General features: G+C 63.1%; 1 protein-coding gene across 4 annotated transcripts; it reads right to left on the bottom strand.

The window, feature by feature from the left end:
* Nucleotides 1-286: 286 nt before the first annotated feature.
* Nucleotides 287-19,938, bottom strand: UCKL1 (uridine-cytidine kinase 1 like 1). Of its 4 annotated transcripts, none has more exons than XM_086760369.1 (15): nucleotides 19,844-19,938; nucleotides 12,684-12,877; nucleotides 11,961-12,067; nucleotides 11,593-11,763; nucleotides 11,285-11,356; nucleotides 10,268-10,457; nucleotides 9,758-9,819; nucleotides 5,130-5,149; nucleotides 2,892-2,990; nucleotides 2,682-2,775; nucleotides 2,305-2,367; nucleotides 1,871-1,993; nucleotides 1,636-1,743; nucleotides 1,096-1,252; nucleotides 287-660 (listed from the first exon to the last, which is right to left on the bottom strand). In XM_086760369.1, the coding sequence occupies exons 1-15, from the start codon at nucleotides 19,891-19,893 to the stop codon at nucleotides 584-586; spliced, it is 1,587 nt and encodes a 528-aa protein (XP_086616495.1). In that variant the 5' UTR covers nucleotides 19,894-19,938; the 3' UTR covers nucleotides 287-583. The 4 variants fall into 4 exon arrangements, with proteins under 4 accessions (XP_086616495.1, XP_086616494.1, XP_086616493.1 ...); XM_086760368.1 differs by lacking the exons at nucleotides 5,130-5,149; nucleotides 19,844-19,938 and adding exons at nucleotides 8,321-8,337; nucleotides 15,845-16,161; XM_086760367.1 differs by lacking the exon at nucleotides 19,844-19,938 and adding an exon at nucleotides 15,845-16,161.
* Between the last annotated feature and the right edge of the window lie 2,785 nt (nucleotides 19,939-22,723).

The raw sequence follows: 22,723 nt of genomic DNA, 5'->3' as shown, positions 1-22,723 counted from the left end.
GAGCTGGGGAATGGGAGCAGTGGGTTTTTCTCCTGCTCACAAGCCCTGCTGCAGGCAGGGGACCTTAGTCTGAGAGCTTCAGTGTCCACGGAGAAGAAACAACCCCCAGCCACGGTAACCGGCGCCCAGACAGAGCCGTAAGAACCGCTCCACGGCCGCAGGTCAGCCTGCTCCTCCACAGCAGGGTCTCCACCTCCCGCTGCCGCCTCTCCCTCCCCGCGCGGCAATCCCGGAGGGCTGCAAATCCTTCTGGGCACCCATGGGAACTGACAAAGAATGGCTCCGCTCAAGAAAATCAGAGAAAAAATTTATTATTTTCTTTTATAAAATATCTCCAATAAGTTATATAGGCAAATATTTAAATTAAAATAAATTAACTCCGCTCTATGCTGGGACACGCGACTGTCCACAGAGTCAAACTAGGATTTGTATTTCTTTGAAAAAATATGCCCTAGATCTCCAATGTAAGATTTGAAAAAAATATCTATGCTTGGTGAGGAGGCAGGAGAAGCCTCTGCGACGGACAGGAGGGGGTAAGGTGCGGTGCTGAAGCTGCCTGGTGCCGGTGGCTCTCCACATCCAGCTAAGTGCTAAGGGCATCTTCATCGTCGCTCCAGTCAGGAGGAGCGTCCGTCCCGAAGTACCGGTCGCCAAAGTTCCCTGCGGGGAGAAGGAGACCGACGCAGTCACCCCGCAGCTCTGCTGGGAGCGTCCCCCCCTCCGGCCCTCGCCCCAGCGGGCGGGGAAACCAAAGCAGGGTTATCCGGCAGCTCCAACGGCACGAAAACCTCGCGTGGCAGCGAAAGTGGGGCAGCCCGGAGGCTGCTTTAGCACCCCGCGGCAGGGGTGGCTCCTGGCACGGCAGAGGTGAGGACAGAAGGACAGAGTGTTTGGGGTGAGCTGGTTTAAGGGAATGAGGCGGGCACGGGTCTGCTCCCGCTGTCCCAGCCCAGCTTCTCCACCTCCAGAGGACACGGCGCGTGGAACGGCAAAATAAGGGCAGACCTAAGCTGCTGCTGACAACCAGGGCTTCACCTCCTCTGGTGAGCGGGCCAAAAATCCCCCTGCACAGGTCCTTCCTACCCAGATACTCACCGATGCCGGGGATTATCCGGAAAAGGTCATTCACCTTCTTGTCCACAGCTGTGGTGATGATCTTCACCCGGGGGAAAGCGTAGGCGACTGAGTGGACGCCCATCTCTGCCATAAGCAGGGAGAGGAGGAAGATCTTGTCTTCTGGGACATCATGATCCTACGGGAAAGGCACGGAGACAGCGGGGAGATGCACGGGCCGAGGAGCAGAAGGGTATCTAAGGCACATTATAGCCCATTCCTCCACGGAGCAGCACTCTCAGCACTCGAGGGCCTTCCTGCAGCCGCTTTCCTCCCCTCTTTGCGACCAGCTGGGCTTACTGGGCACAGGACCAAAAAAACAACTAAATCCAGGCTGTTACTGCCCGAGGAAGGAGTGACTTTGCCAACGCCTGGTTACGAAGTCACCCCAGCCCGGGCTGGCTCCCACTACCCCTTCCTGCGCACTTTCAGGCCCCCCAGCACGGCTGCGGCCGGTGTTCCCACACATTATTTGGGGGCGAACCACCCGCCCTGAGCAGCGTGCCCGGCATCCCTCCGTACCAGCAGCACCCGCACCGCCATCATGGCTGCGGCGCCCGTGGAGACCGTGCAGTCCATCAGGATGACGTGGTCTTCGCTGATGTCCTTCGGCAGCCGCAGATAGTGGAGCTGGGCAGGGGGGGGAGAGAGATGAGCTCAGAGGCGGCAGGCGCGAGGCGAAGGGAGCAACCCGAGCCCTTCTCCTGGAGGGGTGAAGGATCTTCCACCCATCTCACGCCCAGGGCCCAGGCTTTACCTCCGGCTCGCCCGTGTTGCAGTTGGTCTGGATGAGAATGGTCCCGATGCGGACGTCCTTGCAGACCGCTCGCAGCGCTGGCTCCATGGTCTCTCCCGCTCGCAGGATGGACACCCCGGTGATCTGCGGCACGCAGCGAGGGTGAGGGGCGAGGGACGGTGCGGGGGGGGGGTACGCACCACCCCAGCACGGCCCCGTGCATCGACAGCGGGGCGGCTCTCAGGGGCAACCCCAAAGCACATCCCTTCCAAGAGGGCTGCGCTGTGCTCCAGGCTCAGCGGGAGGACACAGCGTCACAGGGTATCGTCCTCGTGACAGTGGCACCAAGCCCAGGCCTGATGGAAGCCCCGAGAAGCCAGGGCTGTCCCTCCCCGCAGGGCTTTCAATGTGTCCCCGCGGGGCAGGGTTGAACAGGACCTTTCACTTCCACTTACTTGCTTCCCGCTGTACGTCCTCCCTTCGTAGTCCTGTCCCTGAGGGGTCTGGACTGTGCAACTCTGCAAAAACCAAGGAAGAAGCATCAGCAGGGGCTCGGACGTGGCTCTCGGAGGGGCCCTGGCACCGGGGCATCAGCCGGCTGCGGGACGGTCCAGCCCCTCGCAAACCCAGGCCAGAGAAAGAGTTGTCGCCCAGCGCCACGCCATTGCTCCACAGCCCTGCCCCTTCTGAATCCAGGAGGAGAAGGCTGATGGGAGAGGAAGGTTGGAGGAGCAGCGCCAGGACTGTCCCGGCTCCCTGGGTTACGGGTTAGGAACAGGAGAGGAAACGCAGCGCCCGCTGCCCACCCTCCCGGCATCACCCCTGAACCCACCTGGAAGGGGAGCAAGGAGAGCGCGTGCTCGATCAGCAACCGCATCAGCCTCTTGGAGTAGAAGATGAACTCGTCCCTGCTGGTCTCCTTGTTTCTAGAGGGGAGGGCAAGGCCACGTAAGCTACGGGCCAAAACGCGCCCCGGGAGGCGCCGACAGCGGCAGCGGCAGCCCCGTCCCGCCCCAGGAGGCCGCGGTGGCGGGGTCTTTACCTGATGATGGTGTGCATGCCCCTCACCTGAGGGGTGCTCTTCAGCACGCTGAGGGTCTGGGGAAGGGGGTGGCACTGGTGCGCAGAGGCCAAGGCGGCCCTGAAAACCAAACACAGGGTCAGAAAGTCCCCGGGCGAGGCTGCCCGAAGGCTGGTGCACAGCACACGGCCGGAGCCATCCTCCCAGATGTCATCTCATGCTGCAAACACGCACACCAAGGCCATCCCGCCGAGCCGAACGAGTGGCCAGCCCTGCCCGGTCCCCTGCGACGGCAAAGGGACCTGCGTGCCCCCCACGAATGGGGCAGGGAGCGGGTGGTCAGCGGAGCCTCGCAGCCCGGGGACCTGCCCTTCCTGCTGGGCAGCTGACCCCTGGTCGGCCCGTCTTGGTTTCCACTGGTTGGGAAGAAAGTGGAAAACGAAATCAAAACCTTCTCCTATCTGGTGGTGGATCCTGGACTCATGGGGCGAGGAGGAGGCATTGTGCTTGTCTCTGTCCTACAAACCAAGTGCCAGACGTCACCGAAAACGGGACAGGCAGCCAGGCCCACATCAATGGGACAGAGCAGCGTCGCGGGGACGGCTGCGGAGCTGCGCTGAAATGCGACCGTTTCGGAGAGCGCCTGGCCCATTCAGCGACAGGTAGATCCACCCCAAATTGGGAACAGCTTCAAGACTTTCCAGCCGGACAGGACTGGCTTTGTGTGACTCATCTCCACAGAGATAATTGGGCTGAGAGCTATTCTGGGATCAAGGGAACACCTTCCACGGGACGCTCACAATGGAGCCCCATTAGTCACCTCTCTCTGAGAGCGGCAGTAACGAGGCGCAGGTCACATCTATCTGCCTTCCAGAAGGCTGGGCAGGATGGACAAGCGACTTTTTGTCTGGGAGGAGGGCTGGGGTCCGAAAGCCACACGTCAGATCACAAACGTGCCAGCGGCTGCATCCCGTCAGAGAGATGCTGGGGGCGGGGAGGAGACAGCGAACAAACGAAAGCACCAGGTGATTAGGATTTCAAATCAAGCAGAAACCTGGATTAATTGCGCACACGCACACAGAGGCACACAAGCAGAGAAGAAGACGGAGAAGATGACTGGGTAGGAATGGAGGAAGGCGTGATGACCCCAGGCCTCCATCCACGTAGCCATCTCCTGGTCTTGGCCGACCAACACCAAACGAGACATTCCCAAGGCCTGTGGGTACTTAAGGGCTCCTTCTTGCTTTTGCCAGCTCCGGTCCTGCGCAGCAGCGAAGAGCCCCTAGGCAGAGCGCCTGGGCCGGGGCTGGGGCCGAGCCCCGCGCGCTCCCGCCGCCCGCGGATCCCACCGCCTGTTTGGGACGAGCAGCCCTCAAGGCCCCGGACCCGGCGTCAGTGAAGCCAGCTCACTCTGTTAGTCACACAACCCGGGTTAGCTGCCTTCAGAGATGCTCCCACGCCAGCCGCTCTGCCCCAGCAGCCCCCTCGCCTTCCTCCTGCCAGGTCTGGCCCGGGGACAGATCCTGGGGGCACAGTCACCACCCCGCCCTGCCTAACCCCCTCCTGGCCCCGGGGGTGCAGACCTGCGCAGCGGGCGAGGCCTTTGGCGGACGCTGGTGCCTGCTGCTAGGCGGGACAGACAGAGGAGCCGTCGGGGTCGTAGCCCACAGCGCTGTCTCCCACCCAGGGGCACGCGCCTGAGCTCGCTGCGGGCATCTCTCCCCTCCGTCGCTGCCACGTCCGTGTCACCGCATCCCACCACGCCAGCGGGACGGGCGGCCCCTCTCCCGCCCTGGTCTCTGCGGCGCGGCAGCTGAGACGCGGTGCGACCCGGGGAGCCAAACGCCAGCGAGCTGTCCCACCCCGCCTGGGAACACCTCCCCTGCACCCCGAGCTGTCAGCAGGCCCGCGGGGAAACGCTGTCAGCGTTTTGTCACCAAGCTTTCCGCACCTCGCTGCGACACCCACGCAGGGGCTCGGTGCTGAGCGTGGGGCGGGATGGATGCAACCCTGCCCGGGCCCCTGCTCAGCGCTGCAGGGGGCTCCCACGGTGCTTTCCACCGTCCCATTTTTGGGGTCAGGATAAAGATGGGCTCTCAAGTCCCCCCGCCCCGGTTCACCCCGCGCAGCCCCAGCGAAGCGGGACCCTGCGAGCCGCCTGCCCGGGTTAGTAACGCGGCTCACGCTGCGCAGCCCTCGCCCCCGGCCCCGGCGTTAGTGTCACAACCCAAACACTGCCGTTAGCGTTCGTCTCCTCACATATCCCAGCGCAGCTTCCTCTGGTCACCAGGCGGGAGGGATGTTCAGGGGAGACAAGACAGGAAACACGAGAGTTTAAGGGGAGAGGGACAAACACGACATGAAACAAAGGAAAAAGCAGTGTCGTTAGTCAAAGGGGGGAAAAAAAGCCCTAATTGATCTACGGCTCTCGGACCTGCCCGGCAATCACCGTACAGACCCCGGTGCTCCTCCCTTGGTGACCAAGGCACCTCACGGCGGCTCTTCCTGGCACCGGCTCCATGGGGAGAAAGCTCCATCCGCTCTCACTGCCCTGGAGTTACCGCCCCGGAGTCACGGCAGGGACACCGTCACCCCTCTGTCCCACACGGCACCACACCGCAACACCGGCTGCAGCTCTCGGAGCCCGGAGGGAAACATCCAGCCCTGGCCCCGGGCTCCGCCGCGATCCCAGAGCGAGCGAGCGCTCAAGGCCAAGCTTGCAAAACCTTCACCCAACCTCCACCGCGCCTGCGCAAACCGCTCGCGGGCTCCAGGGGTGCCCATCTCCCGGCGTGCCGGAGAGACAACCTGCTGAAGTCTCCAAGAGCCTGGAAAGCCAAGAGCACTGGGAACGTGGAGGGGGGAGAAACCCGGCTCCAAACTGAACATCATCCATCAGACGGGCAGGCACGCGCACGTCAAGAAAACGCCTCACTTCGGAAACTTATTTTTTCCCCCCAGAACAAAAGCTTTAAAGGAAAAAAAAAAAGAAAAGAAAAGAAAGGAAGAAAGAAGAAAGAAAAAGAGAGAGAAAGGGGTGACCATCTCTCAGGAAGGCTTCAGGAAACATCCTCAGCCCTTTGTTGAGCATGCTGTCAAGCAGGAAGCAGACAGGAGACATCCAGCTACAAAGGAGCTGATGCAGTCCAGGCATTTCAAACACGTACGGCAGCTGGCTTCCGCGGCTGACATTTCAAACAAGGGCTATCAAACCGCGCCACGGCTTGATATTTAAAGACACAATTGGCAAAGGGCACGCCAAGCTGATCGACGCCTTGGGGGTGGGGAGTATCGATCGGCGAGGGGGAAGCGGCCGAAAAGAGCGCCGGGCTGCTTGCTGGAATAGCGTGGCAGTGGGGAGGGAAAACGGGCTCGGCCGAGAGCGCCGCGCCTCCCGCCGCTGCGGCTTGAGGAGAAATGCTCACCTGGGCACGGAGGGAAAGGGCGTGCCTGTACGTAACGGCATCTCCAGCACATGCAGCGTTAAACGGGGGAAGCTGGACAAGAAATACCCCAACCGCAAAGAGCTAAGGCCTGACCTGCGCTCTGAGGGAATACCGGGGAAGGCAGCGATGCTCCGCAGCAGCCAGCTGTCACAGGAGGGGAACAAGGCTTGCAGGTCCAGGGAGCGGCCCCGCTTTCTTTAAACTCCTCAGAATTCACCCACTTGAGCAGCGGGGAGGTGGGGAGAGGCCACCCAGGGCCAGCCTGGAGCACCAGGACCAGAGAAGCGCCCGGGACTGGGGCCGGATCTGAGCATCCCAGTTTTATTCGACCGCCTCCAAAGGCCTCGCTGCGTCCCCACGGCCGCCAAAAGGCGGTGACATCAGAACAACCAGCCTGACATTTACATGAAGCCATTGCAGACAAGAGGAGAGGGAATTGTTGGAGATGAAAAGCCCCAGATCTGCCAAGCGCATCTCGCCTGACGCGCGTCTCTCCCTCCACCCCGCTCCTCTTGCGAGCGCAGAGCCACGGAGGAGCTGACGGGAAACCGCAGCAGCGGCGAGAGCACAGGCACTCCAGGAGCGTAAACAGATTTCTTTTTTTTGGCACGATTTTTTTTTTCCAGACTTTCTGGCTAAGGCATCAATGGAAACCACGAGCCTTAAACAGAACATAAAATCATCTGTGGCTGTGGCGATCACAGAGTTATTGCAGGTTATCTTCCCAAACCGGCTACCACGATACTTTCTCGATGCACTATTAAATACTTGATTTTTTTAAGGGGCACAAAAAGATCATCTGCACTGAGTGCCACTCTGATTAATGGGAAGAATCCCTGGAGGGAAAGGAAATTTTATATGGCATATATACACACATCCATATGGGCGTATGTACATACATCTGTCCACTCTCTAATGTTATTCCTGCGATGTTTTAAAGCAAGAGGCTTCTCTCCACGCCAAAGAGCATCTTCCCACCCAGGCCTCCAGACACGCCTGGCACGGCCATGTCTGTATGGAAATGTCAGGCCCCACGGTGTGGAACAAGCAAACAGAAATAAGATAAAGCATCCGGTTGCCTGCTCTAGGAAATGAATGGCTTCCGCAGAAATAAGTGAAGTGGAGTCTTTTTCCTGCTCATCTTAGGTATTTCAAAAGGTTTTTGTAAGCCAAGTGGAAATTTTAGGGTTGCTCGAGTTAAGTGTCTCCGCACGATGATGGAGATCCAAGTGGAAACCCACCCGCAGCAACGCATCCCCTCTGCTTCCCGCAAAAACACCCGGCCGCTCAGCTGGCGGCTTCGTGGAAGCGAGAGAGCTCCGGGCCCACCCGGATCCGCACGCTGCAGAGGTTACGTAGACCAGCGTGTGCTCTACAGCACCCACCCGCAGACGCTGAGGAATCGGAAATCCCGCTGGATCGGGGCGCTAACCCTTTCCCTCGTCCCCAGGGAGCTGCTGCGTCGGGTTCAGGTACCGCAGGGAAGCGGGACCCTCTCGCCACGCCGAAGCTGCCACGCTCCCCTCACGGGGCTCGCGGCCCAGAGCCTCCACGCGCGGCAACGGACCCAGCGCTCCTGCCCTCCTCCGGCCGCTTTGGCTAATCTGATAATTGATGTTTAACGACGTTTAATCGTCAGGGAGGGAGAGCGGCTCTGAACAACCGCTTGTCTTAGAGGATGAAGGGAAAAAAAAGAGAGAATCCCAGGACGCAAAGCCTCCCCTCCTGCAGAGACCGAGGGGTCCCCAGCCAACAAACCTGGCCCTGCCCCAGCTTCGGGGTCTGCGCTCGCGCCGGCGGGACCCTCGCGGGACGCACGCAGCCCTGCGGAGCGGCCCTGTCCCCGTGGGTCCCAAGGCCGAGGACAAGGCAGCCTTGCGTCAGCTTCGAGCGTGGCGAGGCCGCGCGCCCCGCGAGCCGCGGGCCCGGGCTGCGGGGCAGGGTTAGGGCGAGCGCCCGGCACGGGGAATGCCTCACAGACAGGACAGAGTTAGCGGCTCTTACCTGACACTGAGTTCACGCTGCGGCAGCAACACAAAGACACAATGCAACCGGTATTAAGCATTGTCAACACCAGGGTCGGTTCAAGACAAAAGAAAAGGAAAAATAGGAATATTTTCCTGCATTCACATGTAGCCTTTTCCCCTTCTTCCCCTCCCCAGGCACACGGACGCCCCCCTCCCGGCCAGCCCCTCGCCTGGCTCACGGCAGTGCTCTGGGCAGGAGCCGCTGCCTTTGCTCGCCGCAGCGTCCGGCCGCCAGCTTTCCTGCCCAGATCCCAAAAACAGCCATCTCCCCGCGCGCGGCCTGCCCCCGCGGCCGCCTGCCCTCCTCAGCCCGTTGCTAGCGACGACGCCAGGCTCTCATCCTTGCTCCCGCGACCTCGGGTTTAGAAATCTGCTTCACGACCTGCCCGAGCTTCGTGCTGTAAAGCTGGGCGGTCAGAAAGCCCCGACCGCCGCCCGCAGCCCTGCGGAGAGCACGGTGCTCCGGGAAGGGGAACCGGCCAACGCGCCTTCGCAGCGGAGCGCTCGCTCCTGCGCGGGAGGCACGATGCTGCCGCGCGCCGGCTCACAGCCAGGGCCAAGCGGCTCCCGGCATCCGGGAGCTCAGGAAGGCCGGCGGGAATCGAGCCCTTCGCTTCCACGGGCGTCCATCTCCAGGTCACGCTCCTGTCACCTCCCAGGACGCGGCTCTGAGCGTCTCCACAACGGAAACATCACAGCTACGAACGTGGGGCGGGAGGAGGCCGTGCTGCTCAGGGACCAGCAGCACCCAACCGGGCCAACTGGTCCAAGGGTCCCAGGCTCAAACCACCCATCTGGCCCGGGACATACAGAAGAAGACTTGTTAAAGCTGATAATGGGGAAGTGATGGGGCACGGGCATGGATGGGGCTCAGGTTGGGTGTCAGACATGACAAGATTTTGGGTTTTGAAACCCATGGGCTGCACCCAGCAGCGGAAAAGTGGGCTCTTGACTGGGAAGTGGAAAAGTGGGCTCTTGACTGGGAAGACTGTGCAGCAACGTCTGCAAGGGGGTGAAGAGAAGCCAGAGCCAGAGAGCTGAAGTGTGGCAGGATTCTGGGCGACGCTGGCCCCGGGAGGGCCGCAGGCAGGGAGGGACATCACTCAGGTCACTGGAGGACGCTGGTTTGTCCCAGAGGACTTGCTCTCCCGGGGAGGGAAGGAAGCTGCTGCTGGACCACAGCCTGAGGAGGAGCCTTGCACTAACCAGAGCACGGGGACAAGGCGGTCTCCTTCGCCGTCACGGAGGGAGCAGGGCTGGGAGGAGTTCACGGGGACAGCCCCGCGGCGCGGAGCGCGGAGGGAAGCCAGGCCGTTCCCACCTGGGCACCCGGAGCGCTGCCCCCGGCAGTGCCACCACCGCGCAGGCAAGGCCGACCCCACCGCCGGCACCCGGGGGAGCGGGCAGCTCTCACCTCTTCCAGCTGGCTGTGGACATGCTGAACGATCAGGTCGATGGCCACGGTGTTTCCGCTCCCTGCGGGGAACCAAAAGCAAAAGGGGGACAGCCCGGTCAGGACCACCGCGCTCGCAGTGCCTGAAACGCGCTCTTCCCCAAGCTCCCCACGATGTTCAAAAAGTCACCCTGCTTCCCCTTCCCCAGCAAAGCACCGTCCAGTGGGAGACGCTCCTGCTATTGTTAAATCAGCTATTATTGAAGATCTAGAAGTCACCTCTGGCTTTCAAGTTGCTGCAGGAGCTGGTGAGGCAGGAGATGGGTTGAGGGAAAAGCGCAGACTTTCCCCTGGGACCCTGCTTTTGGCCAGTGCTCGGAGCCCCGTGACTGGAGGGACCTTCGCCTTGGCGTGGGACAGCCACTCTGCTGTCCTCGCCGGCCGGAGGGCGGTGGGACCAGCCAGCGGAGCTGAGGGCAGAGGGACGGGGTCTCTCGGGTCCCGCTCAGGACTGAGCCTCGGGGCCGGTACCTCGGGGCACGACGATGTCGGCCAGCCGCATGGTGGGCTGGATGTACTGGTCGAAAGCGGGCTTGACAAACTTATTGTACTGCTTGATGACACCCTCGATGTCGCGGCCACGCTCGCTGATGTCCCTGCGCAGGCGACGCACCAAGCGGATGTCCGAGTCCGTGTCCACAAAAATCTTCAGATCGAGGAGCTGGAGGGAGAGGGGAGGGAACAAACCCCGCCGGGCTGGGGGTGCCACTCGAACCGAGCTTCCCCGCCAGCCCCGGCCAGGGGGCTGAGCCCTGCGCACAGCACAGCGCGGGTTTAGCAGAGCTCGGCTCGGCTCTGCCCCGGCCTGGAGGGAGCTCTGCCTCTGCAGCCCCTGAACCCGAACCTGGCTGGCAGCGAGCCCCTTGCTGCCGCCTGCCCCGAGACCTGTCCCGCCCCAAACCCCGTCTCCGCTCCTCAGCGGCCCGCGCGCTTTGGCCGGCTGGTATCCAAGAGCGAGCAGGAGACGGAGAAGCTAACGCCCACGCCACGGAGCAGCGGGCTTCGCCCGGCTCCTCAGGTCTGGAGGGGGCCAAGCGCAGCAGGTCGGCCCGCGGCTCGGCCCGGTAAGGGTGCAGGGCTGGCGGGGGCGCTCGGAGGCAGCGCTCCCCAGGGATTTACCCCGCTATCCGCCGGAGGTCATCGCGGCTCCAGCAAAGCGCAACCCGACCGTGCGCTTGGCAGGGAAGGAAAGTTTCTCGAGTGAGCTTGGCCAAGCGCGCGCGTGGCTCACCCTCTCAGCAGCACTTCTCGTGTACCCTTCCCAGGAAAGGCTGAAGCGCTGGATGAGCCCACGCTAGGAACACCAGGCTTTCTGCAGCAGAAGGCTTTGCTTCTGGCTGTGCAAGCACTACGGGAGGAGAGGGTCCCATCCAGCCGTGCTCAGGACCCTGGGGCACCTGGGATCTCTCTGTGCTGTCGCACAAGGCTGCAGAACTGGGGGCTGTGCCTGTCAGGCTTCCCCAGGACCGCTTCCAAACCTTTCCTCACCTTCAGCAGCTCCTTGTCTGCGAACGCCATGATGCCTTCAAAGATGATGACGTTGGCGCCGTACAGGGTTTTCTGTGGAATCCAAACGGATGTGGTGAGACGGGGAACACGTTCGGAGGCGCCCCGTCCCGGGCATCTCTCTGGGTTGTTAGTGACTGCGCCAGCAGCATTGCTCCTCCGAAACCAGAGCCAGAGGGCGACCACACAAGTCTGACCCCACTGTGGCTGGAGGGGTCCAAACGGCACCCACCTCTCCTGCCCTGGCAGCCCTCCCCGCGACCCCGTCCCACCCCCTCAACGTCCCGTACCCATTCCTTCTTGCGGCTGTGGGTGGTGAAGTCGTAGATGGGGATCTTCACGCTCTTGCCTTGCTTCAGCTTCTTCAGGGTGGCGATGATGAGGTCAAAGTCAAAGGCATCGGGGTGGTCAAAGTTGAAGTCATTGCTGGCTGCTTGCTCCTGCTGCTGCTTGGTCAACACCTGCGCACAAAGTTGGGGTTAGTCCACGTGGCCGTCCCCACCACCTTCCCTCCCCACCGCCGTGCCCCCAGAACCATCTGAAGGGGAAACCACGAGGCCATCAATAAATCCACATCGCGTTTCCCCACCCGGGGGTTACGCCACGGGCCGTGGCAGCCCAGGGACCCTAGCCAGACGACGACGACACGCAGCCTCACCTTGTAGAAGGAGTCCATGGACAGCAGAACCACCCAAGGGACATCAAGAGCCTCAATGATCATGGTGGCCACCGTGGTCTTCCCAGAGGCGCTACCTCCTCCCAGGCCTGCCAGGGAAAAGGGGATGAAGCCCCCAGCCCCACAGTTTGCTGTTCCAACTGCGGGCTAGAGCCCAGGTCCCACCCTGCTGCACTAAGTTGGAGGAACCTCCAAAGAGGGAGATCAACGGCATTGGAAGAGAGCGATCATCCTTGAAAACGTCAAATGGCACGCACTGCAACTGCCAGCCACGGGCACAGCAAAAGCTGGGAAACCCTTCGTTAGACGGTTGTGTAACGAGGGGAGAGCTGGCGTAAGAAGCAGCCTGGACCAAATCCCTGGGAACTCAGGGCATCCCAGCCAACAAGAGTTGGGGGAACAGCAAGCAAAGTTTGTGGTCTGCCCACCACCCCCATCTGCCAGCTCTCGGCCTCTGCCCAATCCTAGGGCTCAGTCAGCGCCAGACGAACCGCGAGGACTCTCCCTGCTTCCGTCCGGCCCGAGCAGCTCACGCCTGGAGTCTGGAGCCAACCTCACATTTCCAAGGACGCTGTGGGGCAGGAATCCCCCTGAGATCTTCCGGAGAGCCCCCGGGCAGGCAGCACCGACGCCGCCCGCGTGAGCCCGCGCCGGCCGAGGCGCAGAGGTGGGACAGAGCCCGGCGCCGCGCCTGCCGTTGCCTACCGATCACGAAGGCCTCTTTGGACTGCGTCCCGTGCTCGTTGTACCACGGCGGCCGGCCAGCTGTGTAGATGGTCCTCTTGCTGGTGCGCAGCAGCGGCGGCTCCGACTTGCACTGGCTCGTGGTCCTCTTTCGGGGCGGCTTGGCGGAGCCCACCGCGGGGTACAGGCGGTCCAAGGATTCGGCGCTGCTGTTGCTGGGGACGGGGAGAGGAAGGAGCGCGGTGAGCCGTGGTGGGGAAGGATCCCGCGCTCCCGGCACGTGGAGCGGGCTCTCCAGGGGATCCCATGCTGTAGGGGTGAGGGAGGTGATGGAGGAGAGGGAGACGCAACCCTGCTGCGGCACGGCTGGCGCCTGAGCCTCCGTGACCCCTGGCCACGGCCAGCGTGGAGAAATTCCCCCACATTTTAACCTGGAAAAGGCACAGCGCAAGCATCGCTTCCCACAGCCTGTTACTGCCTGGGGAGCGCCCGCGTCACACCAACGCTCCAGCGAGCTCTCCGGGGGCTGTTACGGACGGCAACGACCCGCCCTGACCTGCCGAGGCAACTTTATAGGAGGAATGGAGGCCAAACACATGGGCTACAGCTCAACTGTCCTCGTCCCCCCACACACAACCCCTTTCCTCTCCCCACTCCCACCCAAACCTCTACTCCTCCCACCCTTTCGGGCTGACACCCCCGGGGCCAAGCCCGTGAGCCGGCCGGGGCCGGGCAGCGGGGCTGCCAAGCCGTTCGCATCCGCTTGGATCTGCGAGCGCGGAGCGCGGCCGGAGCCCGGCAGCTGCTAAATGCCTCTCTCTCATCTCCCCTCCCGGGGAGGGAGGAGGAACAAACCACCCCCCGCAGCCCTTTGGAGCCTGGCAGCGGGAGAGCAGCGGCTGGCAGGCCCAACGTGGCCTCCGGCCAGGAGATAAGCGGCAGCCGCGCCGCCTGCCCAGCGCGGGGACGGGGAGGATTATTTATACCGGCTCCCGCTCCTCCCCGCTCGCTGCTCGGCCGCCTCGGGAGGGACATCTCGTCCCCGAGCAAAGGTGCAAAGGGCTCTCTCCTCGCTGGCTGCTCTGCTCAGCCGTGACCGGGCTGGAAACGAAACCGCGGCGAGGTCAGAACCCCCGGCACGCCGAGCCCGGCACCGTGTGGTACAGCCGGGCCGAGCCGGCGGGGCTTAAACCGCAGGGCTTTACAGATTTCGGCTTGATTTTAAGCTGTTTTGGTATGAAGCTTCATTCCCTTCCCTCCCCCAGCCCTTTTCAGAACAATTTTAGATAAATTTGCCACCGGCCATCCGCGTGTAAAGCCACCCAGCGAGCCCCCCGAGCGCAGCGGGATCCCCCCCGGCACGCAGCAGCGCATCCCTACAGAGCGGGCGAGGAGACAGGGATTTGTCCGGCTCTGCCGAAGCCCTCCAAGCAAACGGCCGGCTGCAGCTCCCGCCCCTGCGCCAGATCTTGCACCCATGCCCACCCTACAAGGAGGGACCCAGAGAGTCCCCGCGAGGCCACCACCACCTCGCAGGAGCCCATCGGCACCGAGCACGGGAGCCACGAACACCCCGACCATCCCTTCCAAAGCGCGACGTCAGGAGGTGGGACGCGCCGGGAAAGCCTTCTGGAGTTCCTTTCCTGGTTCCTTCCAGCAGAGCGGCAGGAGAAGCAAGCGCAGAGCGGGATTTCGGTCTCCTCTCCCGCCCGTGACACCGCAGCGGCCATCGGCCACCGCGCGACTCCCAGAGCGGGGCTGACATCAGCCGCCAGCGCCGGTGCACAAACAAAGTCATTTTGCCTTGATAAAAGCCAGAGATGACAAAGACGCTGTTGTTTACCAGAAAATGAACCGGTTCCTTTCATCTGCGCCCCAGCCCCTCTCCTGGGAGCGCGGTTGCTCGGGAGCCGCGCCGCCCGCGGCCGCTCGGCCGCTTTTCCTTCGGGGATACACGCCGGTCTCCACACCGCAGCGTTCCGGGATGCTCCGCTCCTCGGCGGAACGCAGCGCCAAGCCCTCCTGCGCCAGCCTCAGCCCGCAGATCCCGCACGCTGCGACGCTGACCGAGGCCACGATGCCCAAAGCGACTCCGAGTTGGGAAAAACTCCAGTTTTCCAGAGCCACAGCCGAGCCCGAGCGTGAGGCTGACCGCAAGGTCTGCTACCGCTGCCTCCCATCAGCGGCGACATCACCCAGCTCCTGGCGAGGAAGAGGAGGTTTGGACCCCGACGGCTCCGGCTGTGCGGGATGTAGGGACGCGCGCGGGGACGGGACGGCCCTCGGCGAGGAGCGGAGCCGTCCTCTCCCTGCACGCCCGGGGCTGCTCTCGGATGCAGCACTTTCACCCTGTTCCAAGAGTTGGCCGGCTCCTCCAAACACTCCTGGGCTTTTAAAATTCTCTCTCTGTAGACACCTACACACGGCACCCGTATCCGTGCAAGATCCGCGCTCCTTAAGTCACCGTCTCCCGTGATTCCTCTCCGATCAGCGCGGCCGAGGGGAGTGCTCCGGGACCATCCCGGAGTTCTCCAAAGGTCACGCAGTTTCTCCTAATGTTACACTTCAGGTTTTGCGGACGGTTTTCTCCGGGGAGCTTTGCCAGGAAGGACTCTCCTCCCCTCCGACGGAGCGGCCGATCCCAGCCACCTGGCAGCTATCTCGCTCGCCCTTTTCTTCTTATCGCTTTGTAAAAATTCCCCGCAGCGGCAACAAAGCCCGTGTGGTGCCCTGACCCGCAGGGAAAGGAGCCATCGCCCCGCGCTCCGTAACTCCTCTCCTGCCAAACCTTCCCGGAGGACTCGCCTGCCACCGGCTCTCCGCATGTCCCCAGTTTTTGGGGATGCTGTGCCTTCCCCGTGACCGGTTCAGCCAAACCTGAACCTGTAAGCAAAGGGGGAAAGGCGTCCTCCACGCTGCGCCCCGTAACCTGCACGCCGACCCAGCGCCCAGCCCTCCGGATCGCCGGCGAGCTCCCGGCAGCGGCTCCGGGCTGGCTTCGTCCCGCGTCCCGTGGGAAGCTGAGCCTGCGCTGTCACAGCCTGCGGCCAGCTGGGAGTCGGGGACCGGGACCGGGGCCACCGAGGGTTCGCTCCGGCAAGAACTGAAAGCCGACAGGTGAAAAAAAAAAAAAGTAAAAAAAGTCAAAACCCCCCCAAAACCGAAGTAAAGGAGGAACTCACCCACTGTCTGGCCCCAGAGCCCAGCACCCCGATATCCGGACGCTGGAGAAGGCCGGGGGACTGCTCATCTCGGAGCGGGACGCGGTGTCGGGCAGAGGGGTGTCACCCCCCGTCCCTGCCCGCGCTTCGGCTCCTGGCCCCCCAACTCCGGGTGCTACGGCGGCGACGGGGCGGCCGTGCCAACCTCGGGGCGAGGAGCCATGCACGGGAGCGTCCCAAACCGGGGCACGGGCACCGCGGGCTCCCGAGGGGCCGGGGCGAGGAGGGACCCCCCAGCAGAGCCGGGGGGGCTGTCGGACTGGAAGATGGAGGACGGAGGAAGGAGCGCTGGCGGGGGAGTGTCTTTTGCCGGGAGCTGCGGCGCGGTCAGCGCGCATAAGAGGATAGCTTAACCTAGAGATTACGTTCATTACCTGATATTAATAGCACTGGCTTGATTAAAGAAAAAGCGGGGGGGCTGGGGGGGTGAAGCGACACCTCCCCTCACCGCCCCCTCGCCCAGGCCATAAACACGGGGCCCCCCCGCGCCTCCGCTCCTGGGATCGGGGCTCGCTCGGCCGCCTCGGACCCGGGGGGCTCGTCGGGGCAGCGGGGAGCGCGGCCCTGCCGCCGGCCCGGTAAGTGCACGGCCGCGAGCACGGCGAGCTCCCGGTCAGCGGTGGGGAGGGCAGGGACGGAGAGGGACCCCCCCCCAGCACCCTGCTCGCGGCCGATGGGGCCAACCGGGGATGCTGGGGCTGTGGGTGCAGGATTTGGCCCCCTGCGGCTGAGAGACCCCCGCGCTGCCCACCACCCCGGGGAAGAGCTGCCCCTCGCCGTCCCCTCGGCCCCGGAGTAAACAAGCGGGTGAAACTCAACACCCCGGGGCTGCGGGCGGCTAAGAATAACGCGGCCAGCGTCCCGCCGGCTGCTCGGGCCCTGCAATCTGCTCTCTCAGCCTCCCCCCTGCCAGCTGCCCGCCGCCCCCCCGGCCGCTTCGCCTCCTCTCCCGGCACCGGGCAGGGCAGGGAGCCCGGGCACCCAACGCCGAGCGGCCCTTGGGAGACGCGGGGCAGGAGGCCAAGGGCTGGGTGCCCAGCAAGGGGTGGGAGACGGCTGGGTACCGCGGGAGAAGGGGTCCCGGCCGGCGCTGGAGAACAGCAGCACCCACTGGGTGCTGAGGAAGCGGGAGGGAGCGGAGGTGACACCAAAACGCCGGGCAGGCGGCAGCGGGCAGGCTCTGCCAGGGACGCAGGCTCGGTCGCCGCGAGGTCACCGAACGAGACAGGAGCTCGGCTTCAGCGCGCCCGCCTCCGAGGGGCGCGGGGGGACGCTCCCCCCGCGCTTAGCACCGAGACGGGGCCAGATATGGGGAGAAGACCCCATCCTCCTCCTCCTTCCCGAAGAACCAGGGCTATTCCGGAGATGGGGAATCCACACCGCATCCCGGTGTCCTCAGCAAACCCCGCTGAACACGGCGGGCACCAGGCACGGCTGCAACGGCTCCGGCCCCCGAAGCGAACGGTGATCCATGGAACCTTTTCCATCCCATAATTTTCTGCACGGACTCTCCTTTTTCTGTAAAAGCTCCTTCAGAAGTTTAAAAATAAAACTCTTCCGCAGCGATTTCTATTCTTTCTCACAAAAGAAGAAAAAAAAAAAAAAGAACAGGGACAAGGAACTCGGCGGCGAGGTGCCCTCGCCCCGGCCGAGGCGACGTTGTTCCTTATCGCGCGCTCCCCGGTGCCGTTTTTCCTGCTTTTGTTTAAAACGCCCGAGCGCGGGGAGCGACTCTCCCACCAGCTCACCCAGCATCCCAGCCGGGCTCCCACGCAGGATGGGAATCGCCCGCACCGGCTCCGGACCCCGGCGGCCCCCGAGCCTTCCTCTCGGCCCACCTCGCCTCCGCTTCCCAATTCCTTTCCCTGTTTCTGAGCTCTCGCACAGGCTGAAATTCCTGGGTCTTGGATTTTTTTTTTTACTTCCAGATGATTTTTAAGCGCGAATCCCTCCTCTGTCATCACAGCCTCCAGGAGCCGGACTTAAAACTGGGAGAAACGGCTGCTGGGGTCCCTTTTTCCTTCCGGGAATGGGAAGCTCCTCAGCGGCTTTTCCTTGGGATTTCAGGACGGGAGCCGAATCGCCCGTGGCTTTTCCTGGTTTGGTCGCTGTAACCTAGACGTTGTCACCGGATCGGTGTAAAAGCTCAGGGCAGACCAGACCCACAGCGGTGGGTGCCTGGCCCCGTGGGAGAGGGTCCCTCTCCCAGCTCCCACCCCTGCGAGCGGCACCCGTGGGTGCGCGGGGCCAAACCTGCTCCCCTCCATCTTTGAGCGTGGTTTTTGTTGGGCCAGCCCTGAACCGGGCCTTTCACGTCCTTTAAGTCCAGCCGAACACGGCCGCGGCGCAGCAGCCCGGTGCCAAACCCCGGGGCACCGCACCAGGACCCCCTGCGCGGGGAGCCAGGGCCGGACCCCACCACCCTGCGAGCAAGCCAGGCCGGAGCACAGGCTTCCCGCAGGGAAACGCGCACGGAAAGGCTTTGGGAAGCTCCAAGCGCTGGGATGGAGGAGCCAGCCCAAGGGATGGAGGAACCCCTCGGTCGCCCCACCGCCAGCGGCTCCAGGGGAGCTGAGACCCTGCCCTGCGGCCGTGCCACCGCGCGCTCTCCCAGCCGGGCGAAGGACTCCGATCTCCGGCGACAAAAGGACGAACGTTTCCCTTTTCCAGCCCCACCATCTCACTGCTGTTTGGACGGAGCGAGGGCAGCAGGAACGGCGTGGTCAGCGAGGGCGGCGGCGCGGTCAGCCTAACCAGCGGCTCGCTCCGCGCCAGCGAGGCCTCGGTTTTCCAACCCGCCGCGACTCCAGGTGGCTCCTTCCTCCCCTGGCTCATCCTCATCCTCCCTGCCGCCAGCCGCTGGCTCGCAGGAAGGGCAAGGGCAACGCCGTCACAGGCGGCCGCCGGCTCCATGCTGAAGTGGCCGAAACACGCGGGATGTTTGGCATTGACTCGGGCAGAGACGGAGTCGGTGCCACGGGGACACACGGGTACCGGTGCCCAGCAACCGGGGATCCTCGCATCCCAGTCCCAATACCCTAAAATCAGGGATGCTCAAATCCCTGTGCCGTACAACTGGGGATGTGAGCATCCCAGACTTGGTGCCCGAAAACTGGGAATCCTCGCATCCCAGTGCTGGTGCCCTAAAACCTGGAATCCTCGCATCCCAGTGCCGTACAACCACGGATCCTCACTTCCCAGTGCTGGTGCCATATAACTGGGAAAGATCATATCCCAGTGTCATACAACTGGGGATCCTCACATCCCAGTCCCGGTGCCCCAAAACCATGAATCCTCGCATCCCAGTGCAGTACAACCAGGAATCCTCACATCCCAGTTCCAGTGCCCTATAACTGGGAATTCTGGCGTCCCTGTGCCGTACAACCGGGGACCCTCATATCCCAGCCTTGGTGCCCTCAAACTGGGAATCCTCGCATCCCAGCGCCTTAAAACCAGGAAACCTCGCATCCCAGGGCCAGTATCCCACAACCAGTGACGCTCGCATCCCTATATCCACATTTATCCCCGCTCCGCTGACGCTCCAGTCCCAATTCCCGCGTATTCGGTGTTTGGGAACGGTCACGCTCCTCCGTGTCTGAGAATCACGTGAGAAAAAAAAGGAGTGGAAAACACAGAGCGGGGAGGGAGGAAAAAAAAAATACTTCCGTTTTTTTTTTGTTTTGTTTTGTTTTGTTTTTTTCCAGTAGCTTGGACAAAAATATTGGAGAAATTGGTTTCCTGAGGATGCGGGGTTTGCTGGGACGGGAGAAGGCAGCGGGTTTTTCTCAGGGAAAAGGGAAGGAGCGATGGGATGGGGAGGCCCCACTCGCGGAAGTGGCATCGTGGGACGGGACCGGCACCGCAACGCCCCGGAGCCGCCGGTTCCCGGCGGCTCCGGGGCGTTGCGGTGCCGGTCCCGTCCCGCATGGGGTTGGATTTGGGATGGATGCGGGTCCTTACCTGTCGTGCGGGTCCCCCGGAGCCCCCTCGGCCAGCGGGGCAGCGGCCATGGTGGCGGTGGGGAGAGGCAGGGGCGGGGGAAAGCGGCGGGGAGTCACGCGTGGGGCGGTGCTGCCGCGGGGATCCCCGGGATTTGTAGTGCGGGGCTTGGGGGGGCGGGGCGTGGGCGTGGGGGATGAGGGACGGGAGGTGAGGGGAGAAGGGAGGGGGTTTAGGTGGGGGGTTGTGGGCACGAGTGGGTGCTGTGGGGTGCAGGTGGGTGCTGTGAGCACGAGTGGGTGCTGTGGGGTGCAGGTGGGTGGAGTGGGCACAGGTGGGTACTGGGGGGCACAAGTGGGTGCTCTGGGGTGCAAGTGGGTGCTGTGGGGTGCAGGTGGGTGCTGTGAGCACGAGTGGGTGCTGTGGGGTGCAGGTGGGTGGAGTGGGCACGGGTGGGTACTGGGGGGCACAAGTGGGTGCTGTGGGGCATAGATGGGTGCCATGGGGTGCAGGTGGGTGCTGTGGGCACGGGTGGGTGCTCTGGGGTACAAGTGGGTGCTGTGGGGTGCAGGTGGGTGGAGTGGGCACGGGCGGGTAGTGGGGGGCACAAGTGGGTGCTGTGGGGCATGGATGGGTGCTGTGGGGTGCAGGTGGGTGCTGTGGGTGCTCTGGGGTACAAGTGGGCGCTGTGGGCACGGGTGGGTGCTGTGGAGCACAGGGGGATCCGGCGGGGCAGCTTCACAGGAGCCCCCATGCCCACACTGCTGAGGGGTGCAGCCCCAGGGGACGCAGGGCCCGGGGCACCCACGGCCCTGGGCTCCCCAAGGGTCACTGGGTGCTGGGGAGCGCAGAGGCCGGGAGGGACCCGGGACATGGCTCAATTCTGCACCCAGGGTCCTCTGGGCTGAGGTTTGCGGTGCCACCTGTTTGGGGGGCGCCGGGTCCCCGTCACACCCTTGGGTGGCCGAAACCGGCCCTCAGGGAGATCAGCCGAAATCCGACGCTCATTTGGGGCCAGTGCGAAAAAAAAAGCCATCGGGAAGCGGAAGAGGATTTATTCCCAGGGAGGCCGCAGAGCTTCCCGGGAAGGAGGGATCCCGCACTGGATGTGGCTCCCAGCACTGGGAGATGCTGGGTGCTGCTAACCGGGGGCTGGACGCATTTGGGGCAGCTTTGGGGGGAAAGATTTTTGCCATGGGCACCGGGCTGCGGGCACTGGGGATCCTCCCGGCACCGGGGCTGCCGGCTGCGCCAAGCACCGGTGCGGGGAGCACCGCGGGTCCTCGCCCCGGCACCTCGCCCCGATTTTGGGGAGCCGACAACCGCGAGCTCCATCCCACGGCTGGGCCGCCCGGGGAGGCGAGGGAGGACAAACCCGGCCCCTCCCGCATCCAGCCCTCCCACCCCGCTGCGAAATAAGGATGAGAGCAGTGATAATAAAAAATCAAGGACCATTTATTCGGCACAGCTGCTTTTCATACATACAGTACATGGCGTCACCCCTCCGCGGTGCCGGGCGGCGCGGTGGTACAAGCTGCTGTTACAGTACTCTCCAACTGAGGATTTGTCAATGATTAACAAAAGAACAGATCGTCACAAATCGGGAGTTTATTATAAGATAGTTTACTGTTAAAACAATTTTATTTTTTGCAAATAAACACTTTTTAATATATATATTTATATATTTATATATATGGTTACAAGTGATAAATTGAAAATTTTTTTTTTTCCGTTTTCTTTTTTTCCCCAAAATACACTTATGCACTAATAACTGGCATTGACGAGAAACATTCGGATATGCCGTGGGATGGGTGTCACCAGGAGAGAAAGAAAAGAACAAAACGCTCCCAACGTTGGTGGGCACGAGCGACGCTGCGGGCCGGGGCAGCTGCACGACGGCCGGGCTCGGCCCTCGCTCCCTGCCCCGCACGGCGCGTGGTCGCGGTGGGGGCTCCCCGCCCGCGATCGAAGCTTTCGGGGACGGCTCCGTGAGGTTTTTAGCCCTTTCCTGGGGGACACGGGCGGCGGGACGGCGGGTTTCTGCGGCAGCGGGAGCAGGGTAGGTGCCAGGCTGGGGGGTCCCGCGCTGACAGACCCAAGGGTCTCCAAACCCTGCGGGTGAGGGGACGGAAGGGGAGAGGACGCGCCCGTCCCGCCTCGCCCCGCAGCCTCCGCCCAGCCCTCCAGGTCAAGGTGAGTTTCTCCCCTTGGCCACGGCCTCGCTGGGCACAACTGGACGGGCGCAACCCAACGGGCACAACCTGATGGGCGCAACCGGATGGGCCCCGGCGATGCGACCGCGGCTCGTCCCTGCCAGCTCGCATGCCGTGGGGCAGGCAGCCACCAGCGCTCCCAGTATCGCTCCGGAGCCTTCCCTGGGCAAGCAGGAGACCCAAGGATGTCTAATGGAGAAGGTGGCGGTGGGAGAACGTATTCCTCTGAGCGATGACTACTGGGAGAAAAAACACCTTCCGGGGGAAAAAAACCCCCGAAGATTTCACTTGTTTATAAAAATTTCCATTTGACCAGAGCGCTGCTTTCACTGCGGTCTCCCAGTTCCAAGGGTGACGGGGGACAGCACCAGCACCGGGACCGCCACCCCCACCACCCTGAGTCCATCGCCTGCCCCGAGACCCCAGAGCGTCCCCGGGGTCCTCCCTGGGACAGCGCCACCCCAGCTGTCCCCGCTCCAGCCCCTCGCTCCTCCCAGGATGCTGGTTTGGAGATGCTCTCGTTCCCGAAGCAGCGGGATGGGTTTCGAGCCGGACCCCGCAACGGCCCCCAGGCTGGCCCTTCCCCAGTCTCCCTCACCGCCAGCCACTCCCGGCCGAGCTCCCGCACCCGGGCTGGCCCCAGCACGCAGCGCGGTGCTGCCCGTTCAGCTGAATGAATAAGAAGCCA

This window comes from Chlamydotis macqueenii, chromosome 16, assembly GCF_036417535.1.
Source record: "Chlamydotis macqueenii isolate bChlMac1 chromosome 16, bChlMac1.mat, whole genome shotgun sequence".
NCBI classification, from domain to species: Eukaryota; Metazoa; Chordata; class Aves; order Otidiformes; family Otididae; genus Chlamydotis; species Chlamydotis macqueenii.
Note: the sequence above shows the minus strand (reverse complement) of the source record. Positions and strands in the feature narration are given on the sequence as shown.

Bases quoted from the DNA above. Each gene is read 5' to 3' on its own strand.
- UCKL1 (XM_086760367.1), bottom strand. From the start codon at position 15,912: ATGAGCAGTCCCCCGGCCTTCTCCAGCGTCCGGATATCGGGGTGCTGG. The intron at 11,764-11,960 runs GTGAGGCTGCGT...CTTTGTGCGCAG, and splicing joins CCATGGACTCCTTCTACAAG to GTGTTGACCAAGCAGCAGCA. The intron at 10,458-11,284 runs GTGAGGAAAGGT...CTCTCCCTCCAG, and splicing joins CAGACAAGGAGCTGCTGAAG to CTCCTCGATCTGAAGATTTT.